General features: G+C 48.3%; 1 protein-coding gene across 1 annotated transcript in view; it reads left to right on the top strand.

Moving 5' to 3' along the window:
* The window catches only part of WDR46 (WD repeat domain 46), a 61,743-nt gene extending 36,488 nt beyond the window's left edge, over window positions 1–25,255 (top strand). Inside the window, exons 13-16 of the mRNA XM_086920630.1 lie at window positions 14,846–14,940; window positions 16,424–16,519; window positions 23,555–23,668; window positions 24,725–25,255. Coding sequence (XP_086776756.1) covers window positions 14,846–14,940; window positions 16,424–16,519; window positions 23,555–23,668; window positions 24,725–24,838 — 419 coding nt within the window. The 3' untranslated portion in view covers window positions 24,839–25,255. The remainder of the gene's footprint in view (window positions 1–14,845; window positions 14,941–16,423; window positions 16,520–23,554; window positions 23,669–24,724) is intronic.
* The last annotated feature ends 2,280 nt before the right edge of the window (window positions 25,256–27,535 follow it).

The raw sequence follows: 27,535 nt of genomic DNA, 5'->3' as shown, positions 1-27,535 counted from the left end.
GTGCTGTGCGATCACTTGTACTGTGCACTATGACATCTAGCTCAACCGCCCCCTATAATGATGTCTCCTTCCACTACTGTGAAAATGTCTGAGATGGCGCGTTCTTGAAAAGTTCTTGACTAGTATTTGGCCAATATATAACCTCAGAAGTCTCAGAATCCTATATGAAAATCACTGTCGAGCACAGAACCTCAAATTCTGCCTTTTAGGGGGGTCCTGGAAAGAACTATTGATTAGGGACCCACCCAACTTCAGTCCACTCCAATCACGTTTACGGGACATGGTTTGTTGGAGAAGGCAGCTCTCGCCACCCGGTGCTTCCAAGAGGTTGTTACTAACCAGGTACTTTGCTGTAGAGTTAGTCCTTTACAGTTCAGCTTAAGATATTTACCATGCTAAATACATAAACATATCTACAGCATCACAAAGATGTGTTCTCTTCAGATTCTGGCATGTGCATAATGTAGGTATATACAGTGAGGTGTGTGTGATGTAATCTGCTATACGCGGTCCACAGAATCCTTCCTTGTCCCGTCTCCCGGATCCTTCAGTTTCTGACGGAACATAAAAGCGAATACTCATTCCCCATTCTCCAGAAACAAGAATTCATTTTGACCCTGTATAGAGTGGTGATGGTCAACATCTTTTCCCCCAGGGTTCCTTGTTTCTCATCCTGCCTTTTAGAGTCCTCTTAATCTACCTCCGCCCCTTATGACCTTACAAGGATACAGCCTGGACCAATCTCTGATGTAGTTCTGTAAAGGTGGTGCCTGTGATACCTCTTGTGTTGACGGCTGCTGGTTCTGGTTGTGACTTTCCTCGGGTATTGCCTCTTCTAACCGCTATGTTTGCAGTTTTATGTAGAGTTAGCTTGGCCCAAGAGCATTATATATATTATACGTTTTATTAAGATACAAGATAATTACCGAGCTGCCTACAATCGCAGGATATTGAACCGTATCCGGGTTCCCAAGTTCCAAAGTGGAGGCTCTAATGGCTAGGCCACATTTTGTTGATTCTTTTGATATGTTGAACTCCAGCAGAACTACGAAACTTTATGCTGGGAATCCGCTCCGTATCATAAAGTGCTCCGTCACATAAAACTAAAGGAGTAAAGTGAGGGCTAGGAGTTGAAACTGAAAAATAAATGGCAGAACTCTGATGTGCTCAGCAAACTTTCTTCAAGGGAGAATTCAAAAGAAGGCTGAACAATGAAAAACGAGAAACCAGAATCCTATGGGGATAAATTAAAACCTGTGGTTCAATCCTACGATGAAATGATAATGTTTCATTGGATATCGTAATGTATCAGAATTGCCAACTGGTCAACATTATTTATTCAAAGTGCCAAGTGGAAAGATACTTTTACATTTTCCTTTAAGTTTCCGTGTCTCTGGAGAATTCACATACATTAAATTACAGCTACACCACTCATGCAACATAGCTAAATTACACATTATTTTTTTTGTTTCTTGTCCTTCAGTGAAAGTATAAAACATGTTGGTGTTTATCTTGTTATTTAGTTCACAATCCACCTGGACGTAGTCAAGATTGAGGCAAAAGCACTTTCCATATTGCTGTGTGTTGCTGAGGACTTTTGGTGCCGTACGTGCAGCTCGAAGGTGTGTGTCGATTACTGCGCAGAAACACTGCATGAAGCAGAGCAACCGATCAATCAGGGGTTTCTAAAGAGCAGCTACTCTCCTGAAAGGGTCTCCGGGTGCTGAGGGTTGAAGGACTGGGTTATTCTAAGACCCAGCGGTGCCAGGGGACAACACCTGAAACCTTCGTGGGTAACCTGTTCCGGCGTACAAATGACAGAGACACTGGACACTTCCTTCGGCGTCAAAGATTCGAGGTTTATTACTGCAGGGAACACAGGAGTCACAAGAAGTACAGCGTGTGTAGGTTCGAGGAGTCTGCTTCGAATTGCTACTGTAGGTCGCTCCTTTTATACACATTTCTCTCATAGGTTAACATGGTACACAAAGGTTTACAGCTTGGTTCTCATAGTAAACACCAGAAGGGGGTGCTTTCATGTATTCAGGACCCGGAACGTAAGTACGGAAACATTTGGTGGTTCCCAACTGTAAAAACCCATCTTCCCACCATTAGTACATTTCAATTGGCAGTAAACAGATCGAAGAAGGAACAGAAAACAGGTGCAGAGGAAGACAAAAACAGTGGGGAGATCGGAAAGGGTGTAAAAGGGGTGGTATCGGGAAACACGAGCTACAGGCATCAAAGGGACGTGCCTAATGAGATGCACGGCTAAGACAATAGAGCGGCACGGCAAGATGAGCCTCGAGCGGGGCCATCTGCCTTACAGTGTCATCCCCCTCATCATAAAGACACTTTCAAAGGAAACGTGTCTTCCGCAAGAGTCTTGGGAATCCCAGGGTCGCGAAGCGGACAGCGTCCGTTCGCTGGCTACTTGAGGGCAAGAAACAAAATGGATGCCATATCTAAGATGGAACCCGTGGGCTCGGATGTAGAAACCCACGAAACAAACGAACGGTTTAGGCTAGCACAGCGAAAATGCGTACACCCACTAAACTCGTCATTTGCGGTTCATAGATACCAGACTCGACCATATTCGTGCGAGTCAAAAACACCACTTACGATCGTCACGGAACCTCAGACGCTCCTTTTGCCCTCATGTAGGCAAGCACTAGTCGGAATCATACTCGATATTCATCAGACCATCTAGATGCTGCTGCAACATCATTCTATCCAACTGAGCTGCTTTGGTAACAGGCGGCTGTCTCATACACGTTGTAGCACAGAGGCCACATAAGGCAGGACCACACTGCACACAAAGGCAACACGTGAACAGAAATACTGCAACAACCCCAATGATCATCAGAATTTTCCAACCCCAAGTCGACATTAGGCCCCAAAACCACCCAAGTAGCGTCCAATCCCCTACGTCCACGTGTATGGACTCCGAGATCTTATGCAACTTTGAGATGGCTTGATAGACAGTCGGAGCGTTATCTGGAATGAAAATACAGCAGCTCGAATGGATCACCTTACATACTCCACCTCGATCTGCTAAGACAACGTCTAAAACCATACGGTTTTGTAACGTCATGAGCCTGTCCGCCTGAAGTTCTGCGGTGATATTACCAAGGGCACTGGCAGTGATATTAGCGGTCGATTCCACCACTCGAGTCAACTGTCTCAGGTTCCTACTATTGACCATAGGTCCCCAAAACGGAAAGAAACCTTTGAAAAAGTCTCCTGCCTCTTGACCGGCAGTGTCCTCTTCGCTAATCACGCCCCTCACAACTCTAGTCTTGTGATAGTCTGCATCAACAGTAAACGTCGGAGGCAACAAATTCGCAATATAACATGTGCCCGCAAAGTCGGAGGGCAACCATGTATACGCACGATCATGGCAGACAAAGTACGTACCCTTGGCAGCCAGAAACACAGGGGTGGAGAGCATTGGTAAGACATACGTCTCGGAGCAAGCACTCTCTCCAAGATATGCTCTCGATCTTCGGCCACGACCTTTTAGACAAAAATTACCGAGGTGGGGTACGATCCATATTGGAGACGAGCTTCTAAGCTGTCTTTCACCCACGAGCGCACTATACTCAGCCTCACTTAGATCCCTATAGGCTCGCACCTCCTCCTCTGGGATGAGCGAAGGCTCATAGATATCCCTATCTAAATCAGCGATCGCTATAGCCAAAGGCTTGTGGTACGGACCGGGACCAAAGTGCGGAGGACGTATCTCTCGGTTGGGGTAGGAATCTAGTGCACTTCGAAACATTGTTTGTAATGCTCGAGCTGAACCCTGGGAACTATAAGGAAGGACCAAATACGGAATTCCCTTATCCGTGGTATGTGGCATTAACCCACACACCCAACAATTAGTAGTATTAACCACTAACTGATGCTGATGAAGGAGCTGAATGAAGGAATTATTTCTGAATTCTGCACGTCTAGCCTGTTCGTGTTGGGGTAGGATATGGAAGGAATGAGGGAACATAGTGGAGGTAGTTTTAGGTTCAGAAGTAGGAGTAGGTATGGCAGAAGGTAGGAAATACTGTATCACATAATACACCCCACCCGCCAATAACGAGGAAACAATTAGAAACAGAAGGAACACCTGAAACATAAAGCATCTGGTACGAGTAATCTGTTGCAGTTTGAATCTTTGCGCCTGAGCTTTTTCCAAGTCCATCAGCTTTGAAAACGCCATCCCCTAAAACCGTCCGCAACGTTTCTTGACGCACTTCGTTCTGTGTAGCAGTAGTCAATCCCCAGGAGTTCCCAGGAACCGACGGTCTCTGACCTAGTGTCTGGACCTACTAACCAGAAGGAAGTACACGCGCGGCCCTACGGTTCACCTGGATGCAAGGTATTCTAATTCACAAATATATACAAAGTCTCTCAGCTGTGGAAGCAAAAACACATGTGGAAAAACTCAATATTTACAAAAATCACAGTTGTACGTGTGTTCAGACTGATCGTGGCAAAAAGGGGGTAACGTAGATGTCAAAGGATAGAAACGAAAATTTATTAGTCCTTGGTATTGGATCGCAAGAAGTAACGGCTTCTTCCAGGACGTGTCTGTTCGTCAAACAATGGATCCGATGAGGGAACAGAGTTCTGTTGATCAGTCAATTGTTCAGATCTTGAATCTTGTGATGGCAAATGTTCAACAATGTCTTTCTGCTGCACTGAGGATTCTCCGACAAGTTGAGCGTCGCTGAAAGGTACAAAGGTTTGCGATGCTTCAGTTTCAGACGAGGCAATGCCCTTCCTCACCCACGAGTCCGCTGGTAAAGGTATAGGAACCTTCTTAGTATGGGTGGCATGCACCCAGTGTTTTCGGCCTTCCAGACGGACAGCAGTTCTCGTGGCAAGGAGGACTTGGTAGGGTCCAGTAAAGCGAGGCTCGAGGTTACGCTTTCTTCCGAAGTTCCTCGTCACCACCCAGTCTCCGGGCTGGAGATGGTGGCCTGGACCCTCCGTCTGCGTCGGCAGTGCTTCAAAGACCTGTTGGTGAATTAACCTCAGTTTAGCAGTCAGATCATGTAGATAATCGATCAACATTGGATATTCAAGGTCTGAAAACATACTTGGTCTAGGGACCCCCCAAACATTCGCAGGACGGCCGAACACTATTTCATAGGGACTGAGCCCTACTCGGGAGTGTACAGTCGCCCTCGTTGACAACAGAGCTAGAGGCAAAGCGTCAGGCCATGAGAGACCAGTATTGGCCTGAATCTTCGCCAATTTTAGTTTAAGGGTGCCATTATACCCCTCAACCAGACCCGCTGACTGAGGATGATTGGCGCTATGGAACTTTTGAGTAATTCCAAGGCCCTTACACACATTCTTCATCACACTCCCCACAAACTCACTTCCGTTATCAGACCATACAATCCGTGGCATTCCATACCGAGGAAAGTATTCCTTCAGTAGGATTTTCGCAGTGGACATAGCAGTGTTGTCTTTGAGAGGGTAGGCTTCAATCCATCGGGAGAATGCGCAAACCACCACTAAAACGTATTTCAGGTTATTGCATCGCTCCATATGGATGAAGTCTAGCTGAATCACTTCAAAGGGGCATGAAGGGGGAGCAAAATGGCCAGGAGGTGTAGGGGTTCCTTTTTCAGGATTATACATCATACATATCATACAATTCTTGACCAATCTCTCAGCACATTTAGTAATACCATCATTCTTCCATACAGGGGACAACAACTTGCAGATACCTTTCTCACTAATATGTGCTAACCCATGTGCCATCGTCACAACAGCTAGCACATACGCGTCTGGCAACATCCATCTCTTATGCTCCGACAAATCTATCCAACAACCATTCGCATCCAACTTTCCCGTACTTTCTTTCCACTTCGTCTTTTCAGTCTCGGTGGCCTCATTCTGAATCGCTTTCACACTCTCGATGGTATCTTCACACATACCAGTCTCTGCAGGCCACCTTACCGCCACAATCGTCCAAAACTATGCGCGACGCCAAAAGCGTATTGGCTGTCGGTAAACACATTCACCCGTTTCCCTTTCGACAACACACACGCTCTAGTCAAAGCAATCAGCTCTGCAGCCTGAGCAGAACTCTGATTCAATCTCGCAGCTTCCACAACAGTATTCAAAGTTACCACAGCATACGCGGTCGTTACATCACCATTCGGCAATTTAAAACACGACCCATCCACATACAGAGTCCCATCGGGATTTTCCAAAGGAGTATTTTTCAGGTCTACACGACCTTTGGTTTCCTCTTCGGTTCGTAAGTAACAGTCGTGAGCTGCTACTTCATCTGATTCCATACTAATTGGTAACAAAGTCGCCGGATTCAGGACGTTACAGCGTTTTATTAGAATGTGACTTGCCAAAAGCGTCAATTCATACCCAGACAACCTTGCACTAGTCAAGTGCTGGGTTTTGGTACGATTCAAGAGAGTGTCAACTGCATGCGGAACCATCACCGTAAGCATATTATCCATGACCAATCCTGCAGATTGTCGGATGGACACCGCAGCTGCTGCTGTTGCCCTCAGACAACTCAGCAGTGCTCTAGCTACTGGGTCCAAGGTCGAGGAAAAATATGCGCATGGACGCTGCTTACCACCGAATTGTTGCGTCAAAACACTCAACGCACAACCTTCCCTCTCGTGAACGTATAGTGTAAACGGCTTACTGTAGTCAGGGGTCCCTAACACAGGAGCCGAACACAATGCGTCACGCAGTTCAGAAAAACTTTTCTGACATTCTTCTGTCCATGGCAAAGGAGTTGGAACATCCTTGCATGTAAGAGCCACCAATGGTTTCGCTAGCAATGAAAAATTTGGAATCCATTGCCTGCAGTATGACGTGATACCTAAAAAGGCACGCACATCTCTCTGAGTCGTTGGCACAGTCATTCGCGCAATCGCTGCAATTCTCTCTGGGGTCAACCTTCTTCCCTCCTTTGACAATAAGTGACCTAGATAGGTTACTTCTTGACAACAATATTGTAATTTAGAAGGTGACACTTTGTGATGTAAGTCACAGAGATGTTGCAACAACGACACCGTAGCAATTCTGCAAATGTCCTGAGTGTCTGCAGCCACCAATAAGTCATCGACATATTGGATTAAGGCTGCACCAACCGGCAACACAAATGCATCAAGTTGGCCCTTCAAGGCTTGACTGTATATCGATGGGCTCTCACAGTAGCCCTGAGGAGCACGTTTAAACCGGAAACTGCGGCCTCCAAGAGAGAAACCGAAAAGATCTCTACTCTCCTCAGCAATCGGTATACTGAAGAACGCATTCTTCAGATCGATCACTGAAAACCAAGATGCAGAAGCTGGAATCAGAGTGAGAAGTGCCGTGATGTCAGGCACCACAGGGAACTGAGGAACCACAATTTTATTTACCTCCCGTAAATCGATGACAAAACGATAAACAGGGGGTTTTGATGGATCAGTGCGCTTCAAAATGGGAAGTACAGGGCTATTGCACACGTTTCCCCGAGTCTCCTCGATAACATCTTTCTCAATCAAATAGTAGATTATGGCTAACAGTGCTCGTTCACCATCAAGGGAGATACGATACTGGGGAATACGTGGCAAACGCACATTAGGTTTCAAGTGAACAACATAAGGGGAGATATCAAGCAGGCCCACGTCATTGGGACCTGTTGCCCACAAAGAAGCAGGAAGAGAACTCAATTCCGGTGGAAGCTTATCGAGAGACAAGTACATCGGAGAGATAACTCTCTCACCCAACGTAAGCATCACTCCCGCAGGAGAACAATACAAAGTCGCATACAGACGTTTTAGCAAATCCAGGCCCAAAAGATTTTCACCACAACCAATGGTCAAAATCAACGGAGCTTTCAGCTCACGAGGCCCAATTGTAAGGGGCAAAGGGCACGAAACCGGATTGCTAACAGGGGCGCCAGAGAATCCAACGGAAACATTTGTTAAGCCAGACAAAGGTGCGCCAGGGAGTTTCGAATGCATGATAGAACTTTTCGCTGCACCAGTGTCCAACAGAAAAGGCTCAACGACGCCCGAGGTGGCAACTGCAACGTAAGGCCCTCTCTGATCAACCGGAACTGATACCACTCCCTCTCTTTGTTCATGGCTGTCCTAGTAATTACTATCATCGATATTGTGATCAACATAATAATCGTCTACATTGTACTGTGCAGATCTGCTTTGTGATGATCCACGTTGATCAAAACAATTGTTGGAATCGGAAGAATTATTGGAACGATCAGTTTGGACACCACGACCTCTACCACGTGATGCTTGTTGGGGGCCGCTACGACCTCCTCTAGAGGAATTGCCGCTGTTTCGATCACGCAAAACCGGACAATCGAATTTCAGATGACCCTCGTTCCGACAATAGGCACACTGATTGTACCCCAACGAAGATCTATCAGAAGAGAAGTCATTCCGAGATTGCGATCTGTTCGACTGAGACTGTGGTCTATTCCGCTGTTGTGAATCGTTCTGATTCGAACGTGGAGGATACGCTTGCTGCAACAACACTTTTGTTTTGAGCTCTTTCGTCTTTTTATCAGCGCGATCATTCTCTTCTTTCTCTCTGTTCTCATAATATTGTGCCGTGGCCAATATTTGAGCAGAAGTAGAAACCGCCCAAGCACTTTCTGAATTACGCAATTTGTTGCTTAAGTCAGGCAGCAAATTTGAGACGAACTTATCCACAAACAATCGCTGTCCACCCTCAGTACCCATATCCTGACCACTATGATCAATGAATGCCTCCTCAAATCTCGTAAAGAAATCAGAGACACTCTCGTCCTTCTTTTGTTTGCAAGCAGACAGTTTGTCCCAATTCACCTTCATGGCTGGCATAAGTGTTTTCATAAGGGTGATAATTCTCTGAGGAAGATCCGTAATCAATTGTTCAGGCTTAGCCCCACCAATTTGACGGGTGTCTGCTGCCACAAGAGCAGGCCAGTCACCACCTAATTCTGCCGCATGGTTTTCTTGACGAATCTTTGCCCATACCGGTTGCGGTACGACATTACCAAACAGCATATCGATATCGGCAAGATTCATTATCGTAGCATCTACGAGCTGCGATAATTCTTTGTAGTATCCTGCAGGATTTTTGCGAGGATCAGGCAAAGATTGCTTCACCTGCAAAACTTCCGATCGTTTCCACGGGAGATGTATCCATACTCTTTGAAAGTGTGGCAGGATCGGCGGAGCAGCGTTAGCGTTACCTGGCATCCACACTGGTGGAACTTCGCGCATGGGATACTGACCAGGCGCTGCAAGCGATCCCTCAATGTCCTCCACAAACAATGCCCGAGGCATCGTAGAAGGACGAAAAGACAATAATTGCTCGACAGGACGTCGAACATTGGTGCCCACCAACATTCCGCTCGCAAACTGGAGCTGAAGGTTAGTCAGAGCAGTCAATACCTCATCAGATGCGTCAGTCGATATTAGGTCACGTAAAGCCTTGCACATCTCTTCAAACACGAACCTTTGTGTCGGTATGTTGAATTGGCAAAACGTATCTAACACTACACGAGGAGGATTTCGAAAGGGGTATTTCATCCAACCCATAGCCATGTTATACAATGAGTCACGCTCCCTACCACCAGGAAGCTGACTTCGTCTTTGAGGACCGTCCGAACCAGAACAGGAGAGGCAGCGGGAGCAGGAGTATGAGGAAGTACAAGTGGAGGAGCAGTAGGGACAGAAGCGGGTAGAGGAGCAGGGACAGCTGGAAGTACGGGGACAGGAGCTGGTTGGGGAGCAGGAACAGGGGGAACCACATGAGCGGTGGTACCCTGTACATACGGAGGTGGTGACTTCATGAGATAAGACATTAAGGGGTCCTCGGTACCTTCCTCCTTTTTATCCGTATCCGCCGGTAAAGCAGGAAAGCACTTATCTATAGACATATGCTGCAATCTATCGTAAACTTCCTTTTTCTTTTCCTCCTTATCTCGCTGAAACTGCTCTGCTTTCCTTACCGTGGTAACAACTCCATCCCTCTGATTACGTTTAATCTGTCTGATTTCTCTCTGTTTGGCTTCCTTACGCCACAACCGAAAGGCATCAAACATGGCCGGCCTTGATTTCTTTTTAAACAATTTGGCTTCAAGATTATCTAGAATCGGAGTCTCGAAGCTACCATGAGGTGGCCAACTAAGGACACCATCCTTTTTAGTATAGCGGATCCAATATTCATTAAAGGTAATCGGACCTAACCCGTGCTTACTATAGAGCTCATAAGTTGGAGTTCCAACCGGAGGTATCGGACACGAGTCCTCCAGTCGGGAATCCGTACCACAACGTCTAAAACAACTGAACAAAGTACTGCGACCAGGCATCTTGCACACTAGCCGAGTTTCACAAACTTCAAGGGTTACGGGATTTACCAAGTCCCTGCAAAGAGCAAAAACCCTCGGTTTTTGGCGACTGCAGACGTCAAATAACACAACAAAGAACCAAGTACTAAGAACCACAAATGCAATGGAACCATGCAACAACTAAGCACCCACAACTAAGGACTCTGGGAGCGACCCACAAATACTTAACTCAAAGATCGATGGCGTCACCAGGAAGGCCCGTCAATCGTCTCGCTGTACCAAGGTCTACGCCAGGCGCCAAAACAGGTCTACAGTCAGGGCAGCAGTCCGTCGCAGCCGCCAGGAGGCGGGAATCTTCGCGGGAAAAGTCGTCGGGCCACTTGTTTCGACAACAGGATCGGTGAAGCGGGGTGCACCTTCCCTCGGAGATTTCACACGAAGTTCCTCACGATCGTCGGGCTTGGACCGGTACCACTGATGCAGCCCCACGTTGGGCGCCAACTGAAGGACTGGGTTATTCTAAGACCCAGCGGTGCCAGGGGACAACACCTGAAACCTTCGTGGGTAACCTGTTCTGGCGTACAAATGACAGAGACACGGGACACTTCCTTCGGCATCAAAGATTCAAGGTTTATTACTGCAGGGAACACAGGAGTCACAAGAAGTACAGCGTGTGTAGGTTCGAGGAGTCTGCTTCGAATTGCTACTGTAGGTCGCTCCTTTTATACACATTTCTCTCATAGGTTAACATGGTACACAAAGGTTTACAGCTTGGTTCCCATAGTAAACACCAGAAGGGGGTGCTTTCATGTATTCAGGACCCGGAACATAAGTACGGAAACATTTGGTGGTTCTCAACTGTAAAAACCCATCTTCCCACCATTAGTACATTTCAATTGGCAGTAAACAGATCGAAGAAGGAACAGAAAACAGGTGCAGAGGAAGACAAAAACAGTGGGGAGATCGGAAAGGGTGTAAAAGGGGTGGTATCGGGAAACACGAGCTACAGGCATCAAAGGGACGTGCCTAATGAGATGCACGGCTAAGACAATAGAGCGGCACGGCAAGATGAGCCTCGAGCGGGGCCATCTGCCTTACAGTGTCATCCCCCTCATCATAAAGACACTTTCAAAGGAAACGTGTCTTCCGCAAGAGTCTTGGGAATCCCAGGGTCGCGAAGCGGACAGCGTCCGTTCGCTGGCTACTTGAGGGCAAGAAACAAAATGGATGCCATATCTAAGATGGAACCCGTGGGCTCGGATGTAGAAACCCACGAAACAAACGAACGGTTTAGGCTAGCACAGCGAAAATGCGTACACCCACTAAACTCGTCATTTGCGGTTCATAGATACCAGACTCGACCATATTCGTGCGAGTCAAAAACACCACTTACGATCGTCACGGAACCTCAGGGTGGATGTGGTGCGCCTCTCCTGGAAGTTCACGGTGATTCGAAGAGCCAGGTCTTGAGGTCCTTCAGGAACCTGGAGAGAGTAGGGGTCTGCCGGGGGTGGAGAGGGAGGGAGTTCCATTCCTTGGCCTCAAGGAGGGAGAAGGAGCGTCCTCCTGTTCAGGTCGTCTTGATGCTTTGTACTGTCGCAAGGGCGAGCTGGGCTGAGCTGAGGGATCTTTGGGGGGCATGGAACGAGAGGCGGTGGCTCATGTAGGTGGGTCAGGTGTTGTGAAGGACCTTGTGGGCGTGGGTGAAAAGCTTGAAGGTGATTCTCATCTTGACGGGGAGCCAGTGTGGTGTCCATAGGTGTTGGCTGATGTGGCAGTGGCGTGGTAGATTGAGGACTAGTCTGGCGGCAGCGTTCTGGTGTTTGCGGTGAAGTTCTTGTTGATCCTGCCGTAGAGTGTGTTGCCGTAATCCAGTCTGCTGCTGATGAGGGCGTCGGTGACAGTTTTCCTGTGTTCAAGGGAATCCAGTAGAGAGTCTTTCTGAGTAGGCGGAGGATGTGGTAGCAGGAAGAGGTGACAGCGTTGATCTGGCGGTCCAGTTTGAGGTCGGAGTCCAGGATGATTCGGAATTCAAAATGGACCAGGATGATTCCGAGCGATGTATGAGGGGTATAGTCACTTTCGCATATACCAACCATAAGCTTCCCATATTTACGTCTTCTGGTAACTGATACGATATCATGACTGGATCCATCCAGGATTTGCACTGATGCACCCCAGGCGTAGCCAACACAAAAGGAGGACTATGTGGTCCATGCAGAATTGACCAAGTACAACAAAAAGGCTAACCACTGTACGCCACAGAAATTATTAAATCTACCCAGAATCTGCCAGGTGCAATCCACACAAGTGGTTTTTATTTAAGCACTAGCAGCCCGTCCCGACGTTGTCCGGGAGCAATTAGGCTTCAGGGCTCCCGCCGCCCCGACGTCCTTGGGTCCCCCGGAGCCTTCCTCCATATATTGCAGTATTATACCTCTATGTTTACTTTGTACGCTTTTGTAACCTGCACACGTAACTTTCCTCCTGTAATGCACCGTTTGGCTCACTTTTTTAATGCTCCGTTTGCTTCCTCTTGCTACCTGCACACGTCACTTTTTCCTCCTATAGCTCTATGTTTACTTTCTACGCTTTTGTAACCTGCACACGTAACTTTTTCCTCCTGTAATGCACCATTTGGCTCACTTTTGTAATGCTCCGTTTGCTTCCTCTTGCTCACGATGTACGCTTTTGTAACCTGCACACGTAACTTTTTCCTCCTGTAATACACAGTTTGGCACACTTTAGTAATGCTCCGTTTGCTTCCTCTTGCTCACGATTTTCATTTTTGCTTCATTTTTCCGCCGCTCACCGCTCCTACATAAATAAATAAATAACCTGCCGCTCACCGCTCCTCCCCGCCTGTCCGCCGCTCCTCCCCGCCTATTCGCCGCTCCTCACCGCCTGTCCGTCGCTCCTCACCGCCTGTCCGCCGCTCCTCACCGCTCCTCCCCGCGCCATGTCCGCCGGTCCTCCTCGTGCTCCCGGACGCCGCTCTTCCCCGCGCTCCTCACGTCGGGCACGCACGTCGCGGCCGTAGCTTCTTCCAAGGGACTACTTTTTTTCAGTAAATTTCTTAAATAACGTATATTTATTACGTTTATATAGCCTATGTCCATCTGCACACACTGACGATTACAACGATGTATCGGGTGTGTGGATTGGCGCTGTGGTTCCCGAGTTTACACGCCTCAAAGGTTCAAAGTTCTTCCTTTATAATAGTAATATAGATATGCAACTAACTTGAGACGTACATAGTCTGCCATTGCCTTTTTAATCGAAAATCTGTCCAGATACACTGGTAGGTGCTAAGAGTTGATAGCGAGGCAGAGGGGTTTGGATGTTTAGGACCATCATCGGGTGCTGGGAGTATCATCCGCCGATGCCTAGGGCTGCATGGCCATCCATCCAAGCACCTTATTCCAGCCGTCATCCTTGGAATAGGAGAGTCGCTTGGTGAGGCGGATGGGGCCTCAATGAGGACCGGTGCAGCGGGAAAAGGTTTTTGATTTTAAAGGATCAACTCGCCGCTATATACAGTTCTACTTTCACTTCAGGCAGAGTCCATATTGTTGGGATGCAAGGTCAAGATTTAATAGTCCTGAAGAAGTTCCTGATGTGAGGAACAAAACATGTTGTACCCCTTAGGATGAAGTGAAAATTAAAGGACTGCGGGGATTGTGTATGTTTATTTAAACCAAGGAGATAAAACCAATAGAGACATATGTACTTAGGTGCACAATAGGCAATGGTATATGAGCTCAACCCCAACATGACATAAGAATAAATGAGTAATTACCATACTTGTGATTACTCTTTATTTCTTTCTGTAAGATATTACTCAATATATTACATCTGAAATCTCTGTGAAAAAACTAAATATAAATGTTTTTAGCAAGATCTAATGTGAAAAAATTTGGTTCTGTTGATTTTAATGTTACATAATTCAGTCTTGCTGTTTAGTTAATTCTATATATATTTTTTAAACAAAAAAAATCAATGAGAACTATTAAAATACTTTGCACATCAGGTGATCAGCTGTGATTTCATTCTAGAAGTGTGCTGTTTAGCCATATGACAGACTGATTTTTAGTAGCACAATATGTTACTTTTAGGGAGATAAATCCTTTTTACCTTCACTCATGCATGGCTTTATATGCTTCATGTTCATATAAAATCTTTGCGATTTAAGGTCCATGACTCAGAGCCTGTGAGTCTGGAGCCACGTGTCCTTAGTGTTGCTCCATGCTCGTGTATCTCCCTCGTCGATGTATGCGGGGCACTCCTTACCTGCATAAGCCCCTCGTGTCTGCACGCGTGTAGACGTTAGTCCCTTTGTATACCCCTTGTTTCCACTAACGTGGATTAGTAAGTTACTGCCTATGATTGTATGTTGCACCCACTTGTGATCCGCGTGGAGCCACCATGAATCACTGTGCGTTCCCCTCATCGTATTGCTCTGCCGCAGACCTGTTGCTTCCCTCGCCTCATACACTGGTCACCTCTCTTGTGTTGCAGGCGCCGGGGAGGCCAACTTCGACGCCATGGAGAGCAATCCCTTCCAGAGCAAGAAGCAGCGCCAGGAGTGGGAGGTCAAGGCTCTGCTGGAGAAGGTGAGTGGTCAGACGGCTCCATCGGGGAGCGGGTGGGTGGAGGAACGGCCTGAGCTTATGGGATCATAGAGCCTTCCTTGAAGCCAGCGGGTCCTGATGCGCAGGGAGTGCTTGCGGGCGGCTAGTAGGAGCTTGGTGGACGAAACAGATAAAAGCATGGCCTGCAGCACACCTTGATATGAGGAGGTGAGGGCTTCGATAGATGACTCGGAGGAAGGAGAACACATCTTGGCAGGGAAGGGGTGGAAGTGCACAGTGGGTAGCTTGTTTAGGGCTGAAAAACCAACATGTCCAGTCCGGGGAGGTGATGGTGTGGTACACTAAGCAGGGTTTAGTGCATGGAAGCGGCTCATCTGGCCAAAGTGGTTTGGGATGATGGTCCAGGAAGCAGTTTGTGTGCGTAAATTAGCCCGCCGCAGTGATTGGAGTGAAGTTCATGATGCAGGTATCGGGCCTGGAATGAAAGCACGCATAGTTGTGTGGCTGCTAGAGCTCTATACTCCAGGCACGTTTGATCTCAAGGGGGGCACAATATCTTGTCTGGAACGGGCTGGGAGTGTTGAGCAGTAGGTGGAGCTTTGTCTCGGGTTGGGAAACTGTTCATTGAGCAGGGTTGACTTATGCATGGTAGGGCTCCTTGTTGAGGTGCTATCCACAAGGCAGCGACTAGTCTGAAAAGTGGCACACTTTGTCAGGCTGTCGTGCACCAGGCAGACTTGGTGTATGGGAGAGGGCATACCATGTTGTGATGGTAGCGGGCATGTAGTCTACAAGGCAGCAGTTAGTGTATTGGAGGTGAGTGTGCCGTTTTGGTAGTCAATGGGTGTATGATGCACTTAGCAGCTGTTATTTTTAGTAGAGGATCACCCCTCCTCTCTGGAGACCTGATGCCCCAAGCAGGGTTTACTGTATGCACGTGTACGCCTCTAAGTGCAGTGGTTAATCTGTACAACAGAGCATAATATGTCAGGGTAGTGGTTGGAATATTGGTGCAATGGGTGGTGAGGGGGCGACCTTATGTTATGGCGGCGATAGGGATGGTACCATGCTGTGCTTATGGTGGTGGGCTATGGTGCAAGAGGCAGGGGTAGCCGGAGGAGGGGTTGCAGCATGTCCTAATGGTGAATGGAGTGTGACACAAAATAAGAGTTAGGTTAAGAAGTGAACGCCGTGTCCTGGTGGTGATTGGATACAGCTGACTAGGTAAATGTTATCCAGAGGTAATGGTGGTGAGCGCTTCCTCTTCATTGGCATTGTAGTGACCGTGAACTGGGACGTGATAAGTCAGGGGCGGTCTAACAGACAATAATGGCTGGTGATACCGTGGTTTGCTCCAGCAGGGACTAGTTTAGGGAGCGAGGTGCACCAAGCCAAGGAAGGAGTGTGGGCACATTGTAACAGTCCTGCCATGGTCTAGAGTGGGGAGTGTATCCTGTCAGTCGAGTTTCTTCTTCTCACGCTCTTCTTTCCTCATCATTCATAGGTGCAGCCAGAGCTCATCACACTGGACCCTCTGAAGCTCGGCGAGGTGGACTTCCTGACCATGGAGCAAAAGCACCAGGAGAAAGTGGAACGGCTGGTGAGTGCGGTACAAAAGGCATTCTGGGAAACCGGGCCCACTCAGGCAGTGCATGGTGGTGGTCATTATGTGAATATTGACTGCTTACTCTCATTATCAATTTGTTCTTGTATATTAGTTTGCAGAGTTGAACCTTCAGGGAGCAGTGTCAGATGCTTGCACTAGTTGCACCTGTAACCTCATAATCTTCAGCACTCTGCCTCCTACTCTCCATCCTTGCAGACTGCATAGGCACCCTTCTACAGGCAACAACGGACCCTACTATTAAAGAGGATGTGGCTTTAAACACTTGCAGAGGAATCACTATACATACCCAATCCTCAGCACGCCGGGCCCTGCCTATATCCCTTATGCAGCGTCCTTTGCTCCTAATTTGAGACCTCTCCTGTGTACACGTTTTTCCATTTATGAGGGGTCTGGGAAAATCCTTCCCTTCGGTCCATATCGTGAACGCTGCTTTTCTTGGTCTCAACCACCGCATTATTGAACATTGGGGTAGTCTGTCCCAGAGTTGAGCTGTGCCGGTCAAGTAATAGGTCTACCAATTATGTATTACTCCTGAGGTTTATAATGGAAGTCACCTTTCACCTTTGCAGTTTTACCTGAATTACAAACCTAGGATCCTGGTTCCCCCCTCTATACCTAAGATATGGTGCAGGCAGTGCCCATGTTCCCTCTCACACAGACATCCTGAGATTATACCCCTCCCCCCACTAGATCCTGCTTTGCAGAAGAGATTAGGTTAAGACTCCTAACTGGGACTGGGGGTGTTCTGAGCTGGAATACGTCCATCCTACCAAGGTGTTTTAGTCTTGCTTTTTCGGAGCAGTGAGGGCCTACATACTCGCCCTGCACAAGCATGTCACCTATACATCTAAGCTTCAGTTCTGAAAAACGTTGTGGCGTCTTGAAAGAAGCTTTCCTAGAACATGCCAATCTAGATTGGAAGACCCCACACTTCACTCCTGTACCAGCGTACAAAATGCCAGACACCAGAGGATGAACCAATGTATGTGAACAGTCCGCAGGAGCTGGCGCAACTGAAGGTAAGGGGATTGTTTTCCGTTCCCTTACATTTTCAACAATCTTAAGTTGCCAAGGAGGTACACCAGAATGCTGCCCAAAAACACCCAGACTGGTGACAGCTGCGGTGCGTAGGTCCCTATGTGGCCCCCTCACAGACCTGGTGGGCGAGACGTGGCCGTCTGTAGGTCCCTCGAGGATCCATGTGGGAAGCCCTGGCACCTGCTGCTGTTTTCCTAGGAATCCCTGTTGATGATGTATTGGTTTCTCCTGGTTAAGGGGATTAGGTCAGGCGGTTTTGTCTCTTCCCCTCTCTCTTCCATATGCACTCCGTTAGTCAAGATGGAGTTCTTGTTTCAGCTCTAAACCAGATCACATAAGGGACATTCTGGCTGTCGCATGAACTGTCCCATTCTGACATTTCAGCCCCTGTCGCTTGTTTGAAAAGCGTTGATTCAAATTTCCTTGGATTTTTCCTTATGAAGCTTCATGTTTAGGACGAGGTTGTACCAGAGCAGGCGACAATATGCCCATAAGATACAATCATTTTGTATCACTGCGTATCAGTTGGTGTGTGTTCATTTGCGAGGACAAGTAGAACGGGACTGGTGTTACTCAGATCCCCCACGCCCTTGTGTTTGGTGCACAGGACCCTCCGTTTAACTATCCACACCAGCGGGAGTGGTTGTGTTTTTCAGGTGCATGCGCATTCTCGCTGCATCTCCAGCTGATGGCTGACTGAAACAGCTGCAGTAAAGAACAAAAGAAATGTACAAACCGAATCTACAGTGAAATAAACACTGAACATATGTATAACACACATACTGAACAAAAATAACCACCTCCAGAATGAATCCTCTCGCTCCTCCATCTTCCTCCTCTCGCTCCTCCTATCTTCCTCCTCTCGCTCCTCCTATCTTCCTCCTCTCGCTCCTCTATCTTCCTCCTCTCGCTCCTCCTATCTTCCTCCTCTCGCTCCACTATCTTCCTCCTCTCGCTCCTCTATCTTCCTCCTCTCGCTCCTCTATCTTCCTCCTCTCGCTCCTCCTATCTTCCTCCTCTCGCTCCTCCTATCTTCCTCCTCTCGCTCCTCCATCTTCCTCCTCTCGCTCCTCCATCTTCCTCCTCTCGCTCCTCCATCTTCCTCCTCTCGCTCCTCCATCTTCCTCCTCTCGCTCCTCCATCTTCCTCCTCTCGCTCCTCCTCTCGCTCCTCCTATCTTCCTCCTCTCGCTCCTCCTATCTTCCTCCTCTCGCTCCTCCATCTTCCTCCTCTCGCTCCTCCATCTTCCTCCTCTCGCTCCTCCATCTTCCTCCTCTCGTTCCTTTATCTTCCTTCTCTTCTGCTCCTCAAAAGGAGATGATAAAGTTGCATTGTATAAACACCTAACACTGCCAAGTAAGTCTCTTGAAGTGAGTATCACTACCCTCGCTGATGTACCATCCAACAGGCAAATTTTCAGGTCTCCTTGGGGGTTACTGGTGGTGGAATTTCACAAGCAATTAGTGTCAGTGGTCACTTTGTCAATGTGAAACATGTTTGCGATGGCGTTATATGCAGCATTCTGCCACAAGAATTAAGGACAGCTATGACCGCCTTGATGCACAAATCTGGGAAGCGTATTGAGGTTTGGTCTTATCCTGCCCCATGTTGTGGAGGATGCTAGATGAAAATGTTAGCCAAAGTTTTGTTGAGTGGACTGGCTCCATTTATCTCAAGACGTATTCATCCAAACCATTCTGTATTTATGCCACAGAGGTCGATGAAGTGAAACCTTCGTAGACTATACAACAAGGTGGCATAGGTAGAGGGAGTAACATAACCTCGGGCCCTAGAGTCGCTTGACTCGAACAAGCCTTTTGACTCTCGACTAGCCGTGTCTGTTCACAATATTAGGAAAGAAAGGCTTTGGACCATACTTTTTTGTCCACGGTCAGACTGTTATACAGTACTCTGACTGTAGTGCACTACTTCCTTAACAAAGGTCGGGATAAATAGTGCTGAGTTAGAGAGCTTTTCGATAGGAAGGAGACCAAGTAGGGCTAACCCTGGCTCACACTCTTATTGCATTACAGAGTGGATGGCAGTGGTGCTGTGACAATCTCATTACACGCAGATCTCATTCTGGTGTATATCACAGACCACTTGCATCCCTTGACTAAATTAAAATCAGTGTTCCATATCCATAAAAAATATTCAGGCTTATGTATAAATCGGGAGAGATCTTTGTTGTACACCCTGAAAATGTTGGTTCTACCATTAACTCTCCCTTCGCCCCTCAAGTTTAGAAAATTGCATCTTAAATACACCTCTGAATCTGGGTGTCGAGGGATTCTGATAAATTCTACAGGGATAGTCTGACGCCCTGTTAAAGGGGTTGAAGACTGAGGTGCCTATGACTTCCTCTGTGTACGATGGGTCTCGTGCTATTCAAGATAAAGGTGCAACAGCAATTCTGTTACATCGTACAGAATATGCCCTATGAAATACCAGACTAATGTTTCAAAATATTGGATGCAATACGAAGATCCCTAATATGGAAGACAAAATTACCTGAAGTACACTAACCATTTTACACAAAAATACCTTTGTTAGCGGAATAGTACTGCCAACCGTAAAGAGATTTTATGAGGCCACTCAACTAGCAATGGTAAACAGAAGGGTCTCTGCCTCACAGAAAGAGCCAGAATTAAGAATTGACAGACAAGACCTAAGTAAGAACGGATGCTCACATGATATATGGAACAACCAACAAACACGATACCATCGGCCACACAGGTGGCGGTGAAGTTGTGGTGGAAACCCACAAGAGATGTAGAATGGAAAGGGAAACTAACACCCTATACACCTCTGTGAGGAGGAAACAGACTACCGGGTCTGGGTGACCTGAAGGGATTTCATGGCTTTGACACTATAGGAATCTCGACACGGGGCGAGATATTGGCGAGTCAGACAGGATACCATTCTCGAAAATAAAAAAAGGAATCATATGAGGAGTGATTCCAAGATATTCAGACACCATCTAGTCAAACACACTTTACACTTGCTCAAAAGAGACTGCTCATTTGTAGTAAAGGGATCTCCACTTGAAATAAGACTCCTGGATACAGAAATGCCGAAGAAGTCTTTGTTCCGCTCTAACATAACCCTAATGTCGAACACACAGACACCTGGGAGATGTATGAGCACACAAACAAGGGGAAACTTGAGGAAAGAGAATGAGAAGGGTCCTTAATGCACCCCCCGGGGGGGGGTCTCAATCTAACCAAACTTCAGACTAGTGCAGTTTAAAGTTCTGCACAGGATATACTATTCGAGGGTCCAGGTGATGACGTTTGGTAGAGCAACAAATGGCGAGTGCCCGCAGGGCTGAGTGCTGCAGGACACCTTTAATGTCACCACATGGCACTGCCTGGTCCTTAATAAATATTGGACAAAGAGAGAGAAGTGGAGGTTGTTCTAGGACCACAGTTCAAAATGGATGCATCCACAATACAATTTGGAATATGCGGGCTGCAGGACCTAACTGAATATCAAGAGCGGTTTGTTGTTCAGGGTCTTACAGTGGCACAAAGTGGGTCAAGACTGAGTTGCATATGACTGGGTTTAAACTGGAATGGCATGGTTAGCAAATAAACGATGAATTTAAGCCCAGATCTCTGTACTGGGGTGAATGTATGAAATTGTTCTGCATTCTGTCCATCAACTGTTGTTTATGCATTTGTCACCCCGTGTGCGACGGGTATTTTCAGACGTGAGTCCCGTGATCTCCATGCCTCTGGAATCAAGCTATCCTGGCTGAAGAGGGCTGAAAGTCCGAAACCGGTCCTAGGAGGCGTGTTTCCGGTCCAGGGAGGACCTGGCCTGGCGGTTCATCAACCTCTCTGGGATGAGAGCACTTTCTGTGCTCCTGATTTACATGGAGAGTTCCGCCATCCTTTGAGTGTTTCTCCAAGTATCTTAGCTGTGTGGTGTCGCACACACTGCGTGCTCTGTTCCTGTCGATATTAAGTTGGGCGCCTTTGACCGACTGAAGGAAACGAGCCAGAAGTTGCTTTTATTCTTTTCCTCAAGAGCTTGGATAAGATTTTATTACATACAAAGCTGTATGTATCACGGTAAATGCCGAGGTTGCTTTCTGACATGACAAAGTTGGGTTTTTGCTAACCCAGTGTTTACAGACTTTGCCCGTAAACAGTTGCTTCAATGAGGTAGAGAAAAGTGTAGTTGGTGAGTGAATTCACGTGCTTTGCAATAAAGGTTTTTGGTCTCAAATTCTGATGATCTTATTTAGTTTGGCATCATTGAAGTGAGTCATAACGCAGAAGGGTATGATCTTGACTGACGCTTGCAAGCCATATGACTGGCCTCAATAGACAACGAACACTTGCTGTGGGGGGGCATCAACTACTCAAAACACTCTTGATGAATCTTGGGTTGAGAATGATTGAAAGCCCTGGCAAGACTTGTGTATTCTTTAGCTGCCCCTCAAACAGTAGCTTGACCGTGCTGGTACTGAGTCTTGGACATTCTTCAGCATGATCCCTTTCTCGAGCACCCCCAGGACTCCCATTCTAGCAGAAAGGTCTAATTCTCCTCTCTTCTGTAGCCCAACTTTACAGCTTGGTTCTTTAAAAGAGTTACTTCCTGGCCATGCTGGTCTCTTGAGCAGGTCTTAAGATTGTGTGTCTACAGGAAAAGCTGAGCGTTGTATGACAGTTAATGGATAGGATTCTGCTATCAGACTTTGGAGCAGAACATACAGACATTTGCATCAAAATTTTACAGAGCTGTGTCTTACATGAGAGCCCTAGAAGACACAGGGCTTCTAGTAGGTTCCAGGGAAAGCTCCATCATCCCTATAGTGACCTCGATTAGCAGGATTTGCTAAATTCGTTTTTATCACAATATGGGGGTACCTTCGCCTCCGTGCGATTTAATTTTGCCGTTCATCATGCACCTTACCTTTGACCACTGACACTCAAAATATCAACCTTCTTGTTTGGTAAATCGTACTCATCATTGATCTTACTTCTCTCAGACGGGTCAGTTGGCATCGGGCTGGTCAGCCAAAGGACCCCCTCATTTATTTGACAAGTGGCACAAGTTATACACTTTGCCTATTCCCATAATGCGACGTAAATCAAACCTCAATCCTGAACTGTTCCTACTTCCTCTTCAACCTTGGTCTTGTACAAACCTTCCTGATAGGAAGACATTGTTGACATGGTGGGGCTCTGAATTTTCACCTGGAGAGGACCAATTCTCCCATAGACTTATGAAACTTTTCTTTGCACCAAGAATACTGCCAAAGAATACATGCCGGTCCATTGGCTTCTGTAAATCACTGAAAACCAATGTGGTTCCTATTTCTTCTGCCTTCACATGCATTTTATTTGAGCCAAGGTGGCCTTCTCATCTTTCCAGAGGCTTACAATCGTTTTGGAGATGTGTAGTGCACCCACATGGTCTACCACAGGTATTCGTGCCAGGAGGCTGCTTCGAGGTGAGAAATATATTCGATCAGTAATTCAGAGCCCTCATACATGCCTGTTTCTTGGCCCTGCACATGCTTGCTTCCAGATATTTCAAACTTCATTCTCTGAAATCTAAATGTGTCCCAGTTGTCGTGCTCTGAAATCTGCAGCTGCTATGTTTGAAAAAGGGAGATGGAGGTGAAGGAATAAAGTAAGAAGACGTTTGTGGTGATCCTAGTCTTGTTGTCGCTCTACTCCTCTTGCGGAGTGGACATGAGGAATGTGGGGCGTTGTGCACAAGGCGATGTCCCTCCAGGCTCCTTTAAAACAACTAAATATTTTTAAAGAACATGTTCCCATCCTGCATCCTTAATGCTCGCCCATTGTGAAGGGATGATGATCTACTAAGAGTGCCGGGATGTCAGTGACGCAGGTGTTTGTCCATTATACACTCCATTCTGTCTGTTTCTCACCCATGCCTGTCCTCACATCCTGTCGATTTTACAATCGTAATGCCCCTTTTTCTTCTGAGCAGGGGTACGATCCACTAGCCAAAGAGAAGTTTGAGCCGAAGCACAAGAAGAAGGGAAGGAGCTCAACGGGTAACCTGCTGAAAAGGAAGAAGAAAGTGGCACACGAGGAACTGCGGGTAAGTGTGGGCATGGACGGGCACACCATGGGGGCATATTCTAGACCAGGTAAGAATTTGATGGGTAACCTTTTGGGAAGAGCAGCAGGTGAATCTTAGGGTGTGGGGTGGAGCACACCAAGACAGGCGTACACTAGACCAGATGTGCCCCTGGAAACAAGCTGCACCCAACTGAAGAACCGCAATCAGGATTAACCTGGTCCTGGGTAGCTTGCAGTCTGCGCTTCAGGGAGGACCGGCCTGGCAGTTCTGGCTGGGCTGTTCTGTTAGAGCAGGGTCAAGGCTGATTTGCATATAGCTGGGTCCAAACTGATGTGCCATGGTGGGAACAATGAAGATGGATTGGGAGGCTACCCGAGCAATGCCAGTGGTTAAACTTATTGCAGGCGTTGCTCCCACCACCTTTTGTATGTCCAGGGGTTCAGGCACACTAGGAGGGCTCCCACTGGATGAGGTGTGTCAAGAAAGCAGCACACCATGAGGGGCACTCTATATAAGGTGTTTCTATGGTTGGGGCAGAAGTCATAGGGCGGGCATGGTGCTTTGGAGGTGAGGGAGTGGGCACAGTGCCAAGGGGCATACACTGAACAAGGGCAGCTGTGGCCGCTGCATGCATCACTCCCTCCCCTCCCCCCCTTACCCTCACCCTCTCCCCCCCCACCACTCTTACCTGCACCGGCCGCGGCTGAACAAGGGTCTGGGGTGGAGTTACAAACTCACCAAGAGGGGCACATGCTGGAGGAGGTATGTCTAGGGTGTCTAGAGAGGATGAAGCAGGGAGGAGAACTCCATGGACAAAGTATCTGACGTGCATGGAGTGGATGGGAACCCACTGTACATGGTTTCTGAGGTGGACTGGAAATAACAGACGGCTAGGATCTATCAGAGGTGGGTCAAGGGCACAGCAGTTAGGGCACAAACCCCGGCACACCAGGGACTTGCATACTCTGGACAAGTTGCACCTGAGTCAAAGTCTACCATCTGCTCAGACATGTAGCTGGCACTACTTTGACCTATGTGATTGGTGTGTTAACCGTCTTGCCTCTATATTCCCAGGTGCTGATTCGGAACTCTGTGCAAGAGAAGGAGGAGCAGGAAGCACAGCGGAAGCAGAGTGAAAAGACGGCGATAGCTGTCAAGAAGTCCACCCTGGATAGGTTCATCAAATAACCTGCTGAAGAAGCCATCCATGCCCCTAAGAAGGGGTGCCCAAAGTGATGACATTGAAGAGTTCAGTGGGAACTCTGCCCTTGCTGCTGCTGGATGGACTCGGAGAGCTGGCCATGCACAGACTCTACTGTGGCAGTAAGATCTCACTTGTTCCTGGAGCCGGCTGCCGTTGGTGGTGTCTGTCCTGCTCATTCCACACCTGATGGACAGTGCCCCCTGACCCAGCGAGAGCCTGTCTTCTCCACTGGTCAGAGCAAGAGCTGGACACGGTCTTGGCCAGGCTTTTTGAGTGACAAATGACCACAACTAAAGGTCCTGGAGATGGCCCAAGGGTCACAGACGCGGCTCCTAGTGTCATTTCAGACATGTACTGTTTTATAATGGTGGCCTTTTTGTATTAAAAATGTGAGGACTGTAGGACTAATTTCTGAGATCTTCTGCCGTTGGCTCCAAAGCTGTCCGCCCAACTTGCTTTTTGCCCGACCCCTTCTGTGCAGTCACTTGACCTGAACGTTTGCTGGGTTCACTTTTAAATGGAGACCACTGATTTCCTGTTCTTGATGGCGGTATTACAATTATAGCCTAACTAAAGACCTGCTGTCGCCATGCTCTCTGCCTGTAGTTAGGACTCCAGGCAGCCCCAGTTCTTGGCCAGCTCCATTATTCATGTTGTCTGTGTCTGAAATCCACCACCACTTCTGTGACAATGAAGGCCAGGGCTTATCTTTGGTGTGCCTGGGGGAGGAGGGAGGGTGAAGGAAGAAAGAACATCTGGATCGGGTAATGTTTGGGATGCTGGAGAATATGGAGCATGTGTTGGTTTTATTTTTTTGGTGCATGGATGGGGATTCGATGTGGGTTTGTTTGGTGGATGTGGTGAGTTGTGATTGAGTTGGCATGCTTTATAGATTGACTAGTTTGGGTGTTGCAGTTAGATCATGGGTGTGTTTTGTCTTCTTGTGTGCTTGCTGATAGAGCTTCAGTTGTCTGACCATAGGCTATAGGGTGGTATGGGAATCTTTTGGGTGTGCTACAAAAACTGCAGGCTCCGGGAATCTGTATCTTAGAACGTCAATAAGGTGTAGAGCAGCGGAGCTCCCAGACAGTGTGGACCAACCGGGGCTCCCAGACGGCTTCGACCAGTGTAGCTCCCAGACGGCTTCGACCAACGGGGCTCCCAGACAGCGTGGACCAACGGGGCTCCCAGACAGCGTGGACCAACGGGGCGCCCAGACAGTGTCGACCAACGGGGCTCCCAGACAGCATGGACCGACGGGGCTCCCAGACGGCTTCGACCAGTGTAGCTCCCAGATGGCGTGGACCAACGGGGCTCCCAGACAGCGTCGGCCAGCGTAGCTCCCAGACTGCTTCGGCCAGCGTAGCTACCAGACGGCTTCGACCAGCGTAGCTACCAGACGGCTTCGACCAGCGTAGCTACCAGACGGCTTCGACCAGCGTAGCTACCAGACTGCTTCGACCAGTGTAGCTACCAGACGGCTTCGACCATCGTAGCTCCCAGACGGCGTCGACCAGCGTAGCTCCCAGACGCCGTCGACCAGCGTAGCTCTCAGATGCCGTCGACCAGCCTAGCTCCCAGACGCTGTCGGCCAGCGTAGCAGGGGTGCTCCCAGACGGCGCGGACCAGCGTGGCTCCCAGACGGCGCAGACCAGCGTGGCTCCCAGACGGCGCAGACCAGCGTGGCTCCCAGACGGCGCGGACCAGCGTGGCTCCCAGACGGCGCGGACCAGCGTGGCTCCCAGACGGCGCGGACCAGCGTGGCTCCCAGACGGCGCGGACCAGCGTGGCTCCCAGACGGCGCGGACCAGCGTGGCTCCCAGACGGCGCGGACCAGCGTGGCTCCCAGACGGCGCGGACCAGCGTGGCTCCCAGACGGCGCGGACCAGGGAGGCTCCCAGACGGTGCGGACCAGGGGTGCTCCCAGACGGTGCGGACCATGGGTGCTCCCAGGCGGTGCGGACCATGGGTGCTCCCAGGCGGTGCGGACCATGGGTGCTCCCAGACGGTGCGGACCAGCGGGGCTCCCAGACAGTGCGGACCAGGGAGGCTCCCAGATAGTGTACACAGGAGTCTCACAAGAAGCAAAATACACGGAGTGACAAACCTAGAAAAAGAAAATGCGCCAAACAAGTAGAAGCCATGCTGTAATCGTAAACTATTGGAAGTGAAGGTAATGAAACATGAGATTAGGTGTGAATACCGTAAACCTTTGAAAGAAACACCTGTCTTCAAAGTTTCCAGAGGGAGGGATTGAGGGGTAAAGGCAGCCTGTCTTCAAAGTTCCCGGGGGAGGGATTGAGGGGTAAAGGCAGCCTGTCTCTAAAGTTCCCGGAGGAGGTATTGAGGGGTAAAGGCAGCCGTCTTCAAAGTTCATAGAGGGAGGGATTGAGGGTAAAAAGCAGCCTGTGTTCAGAGTTTCCAGAGGGAGGGATTGAGCGGTAAAAGCAGCCTTTCTTCAAAGTTTCCAGAGGGAGGGATTGAGGGGTAAAGGCAGCCTGTTTTCAAAGTTCCCGGAGGATGGATTGAGGGTAAAGGCAGCCTGTCTCCAAAGTTCCTGGAGGAGGGATTGAGGGGTAAAGGCAGCCTTCTCCGAAGTTCCCGGGGGAGGGATTGAGGGGTAAAGGCAGCCGTCTTCAAAGTTCATAGAGGGAGGGATTGAGGGGAGAAAGCAGCCTGTG

The sequence above is a fragment of the Lissotriton vulgaris genome, chromosome 5, assembly GCF_964263255.1.
Source record: "Lissotriton vulgaris chromosome 5, aLisVul1.2, whole genome shotgun sequence".
Taxonomy (NCBI): domain Eukaryota; kingdom Metazoa; phylum Chordata; class Amphibia; order Caudata; family Salamandridae; genus Lissotriton; species Lissotriton vulgaris.
Note: the sequence above shows the minus strand (reverse complement) of the source record. Positions and strands in the feature narration are given on the sequence as shown.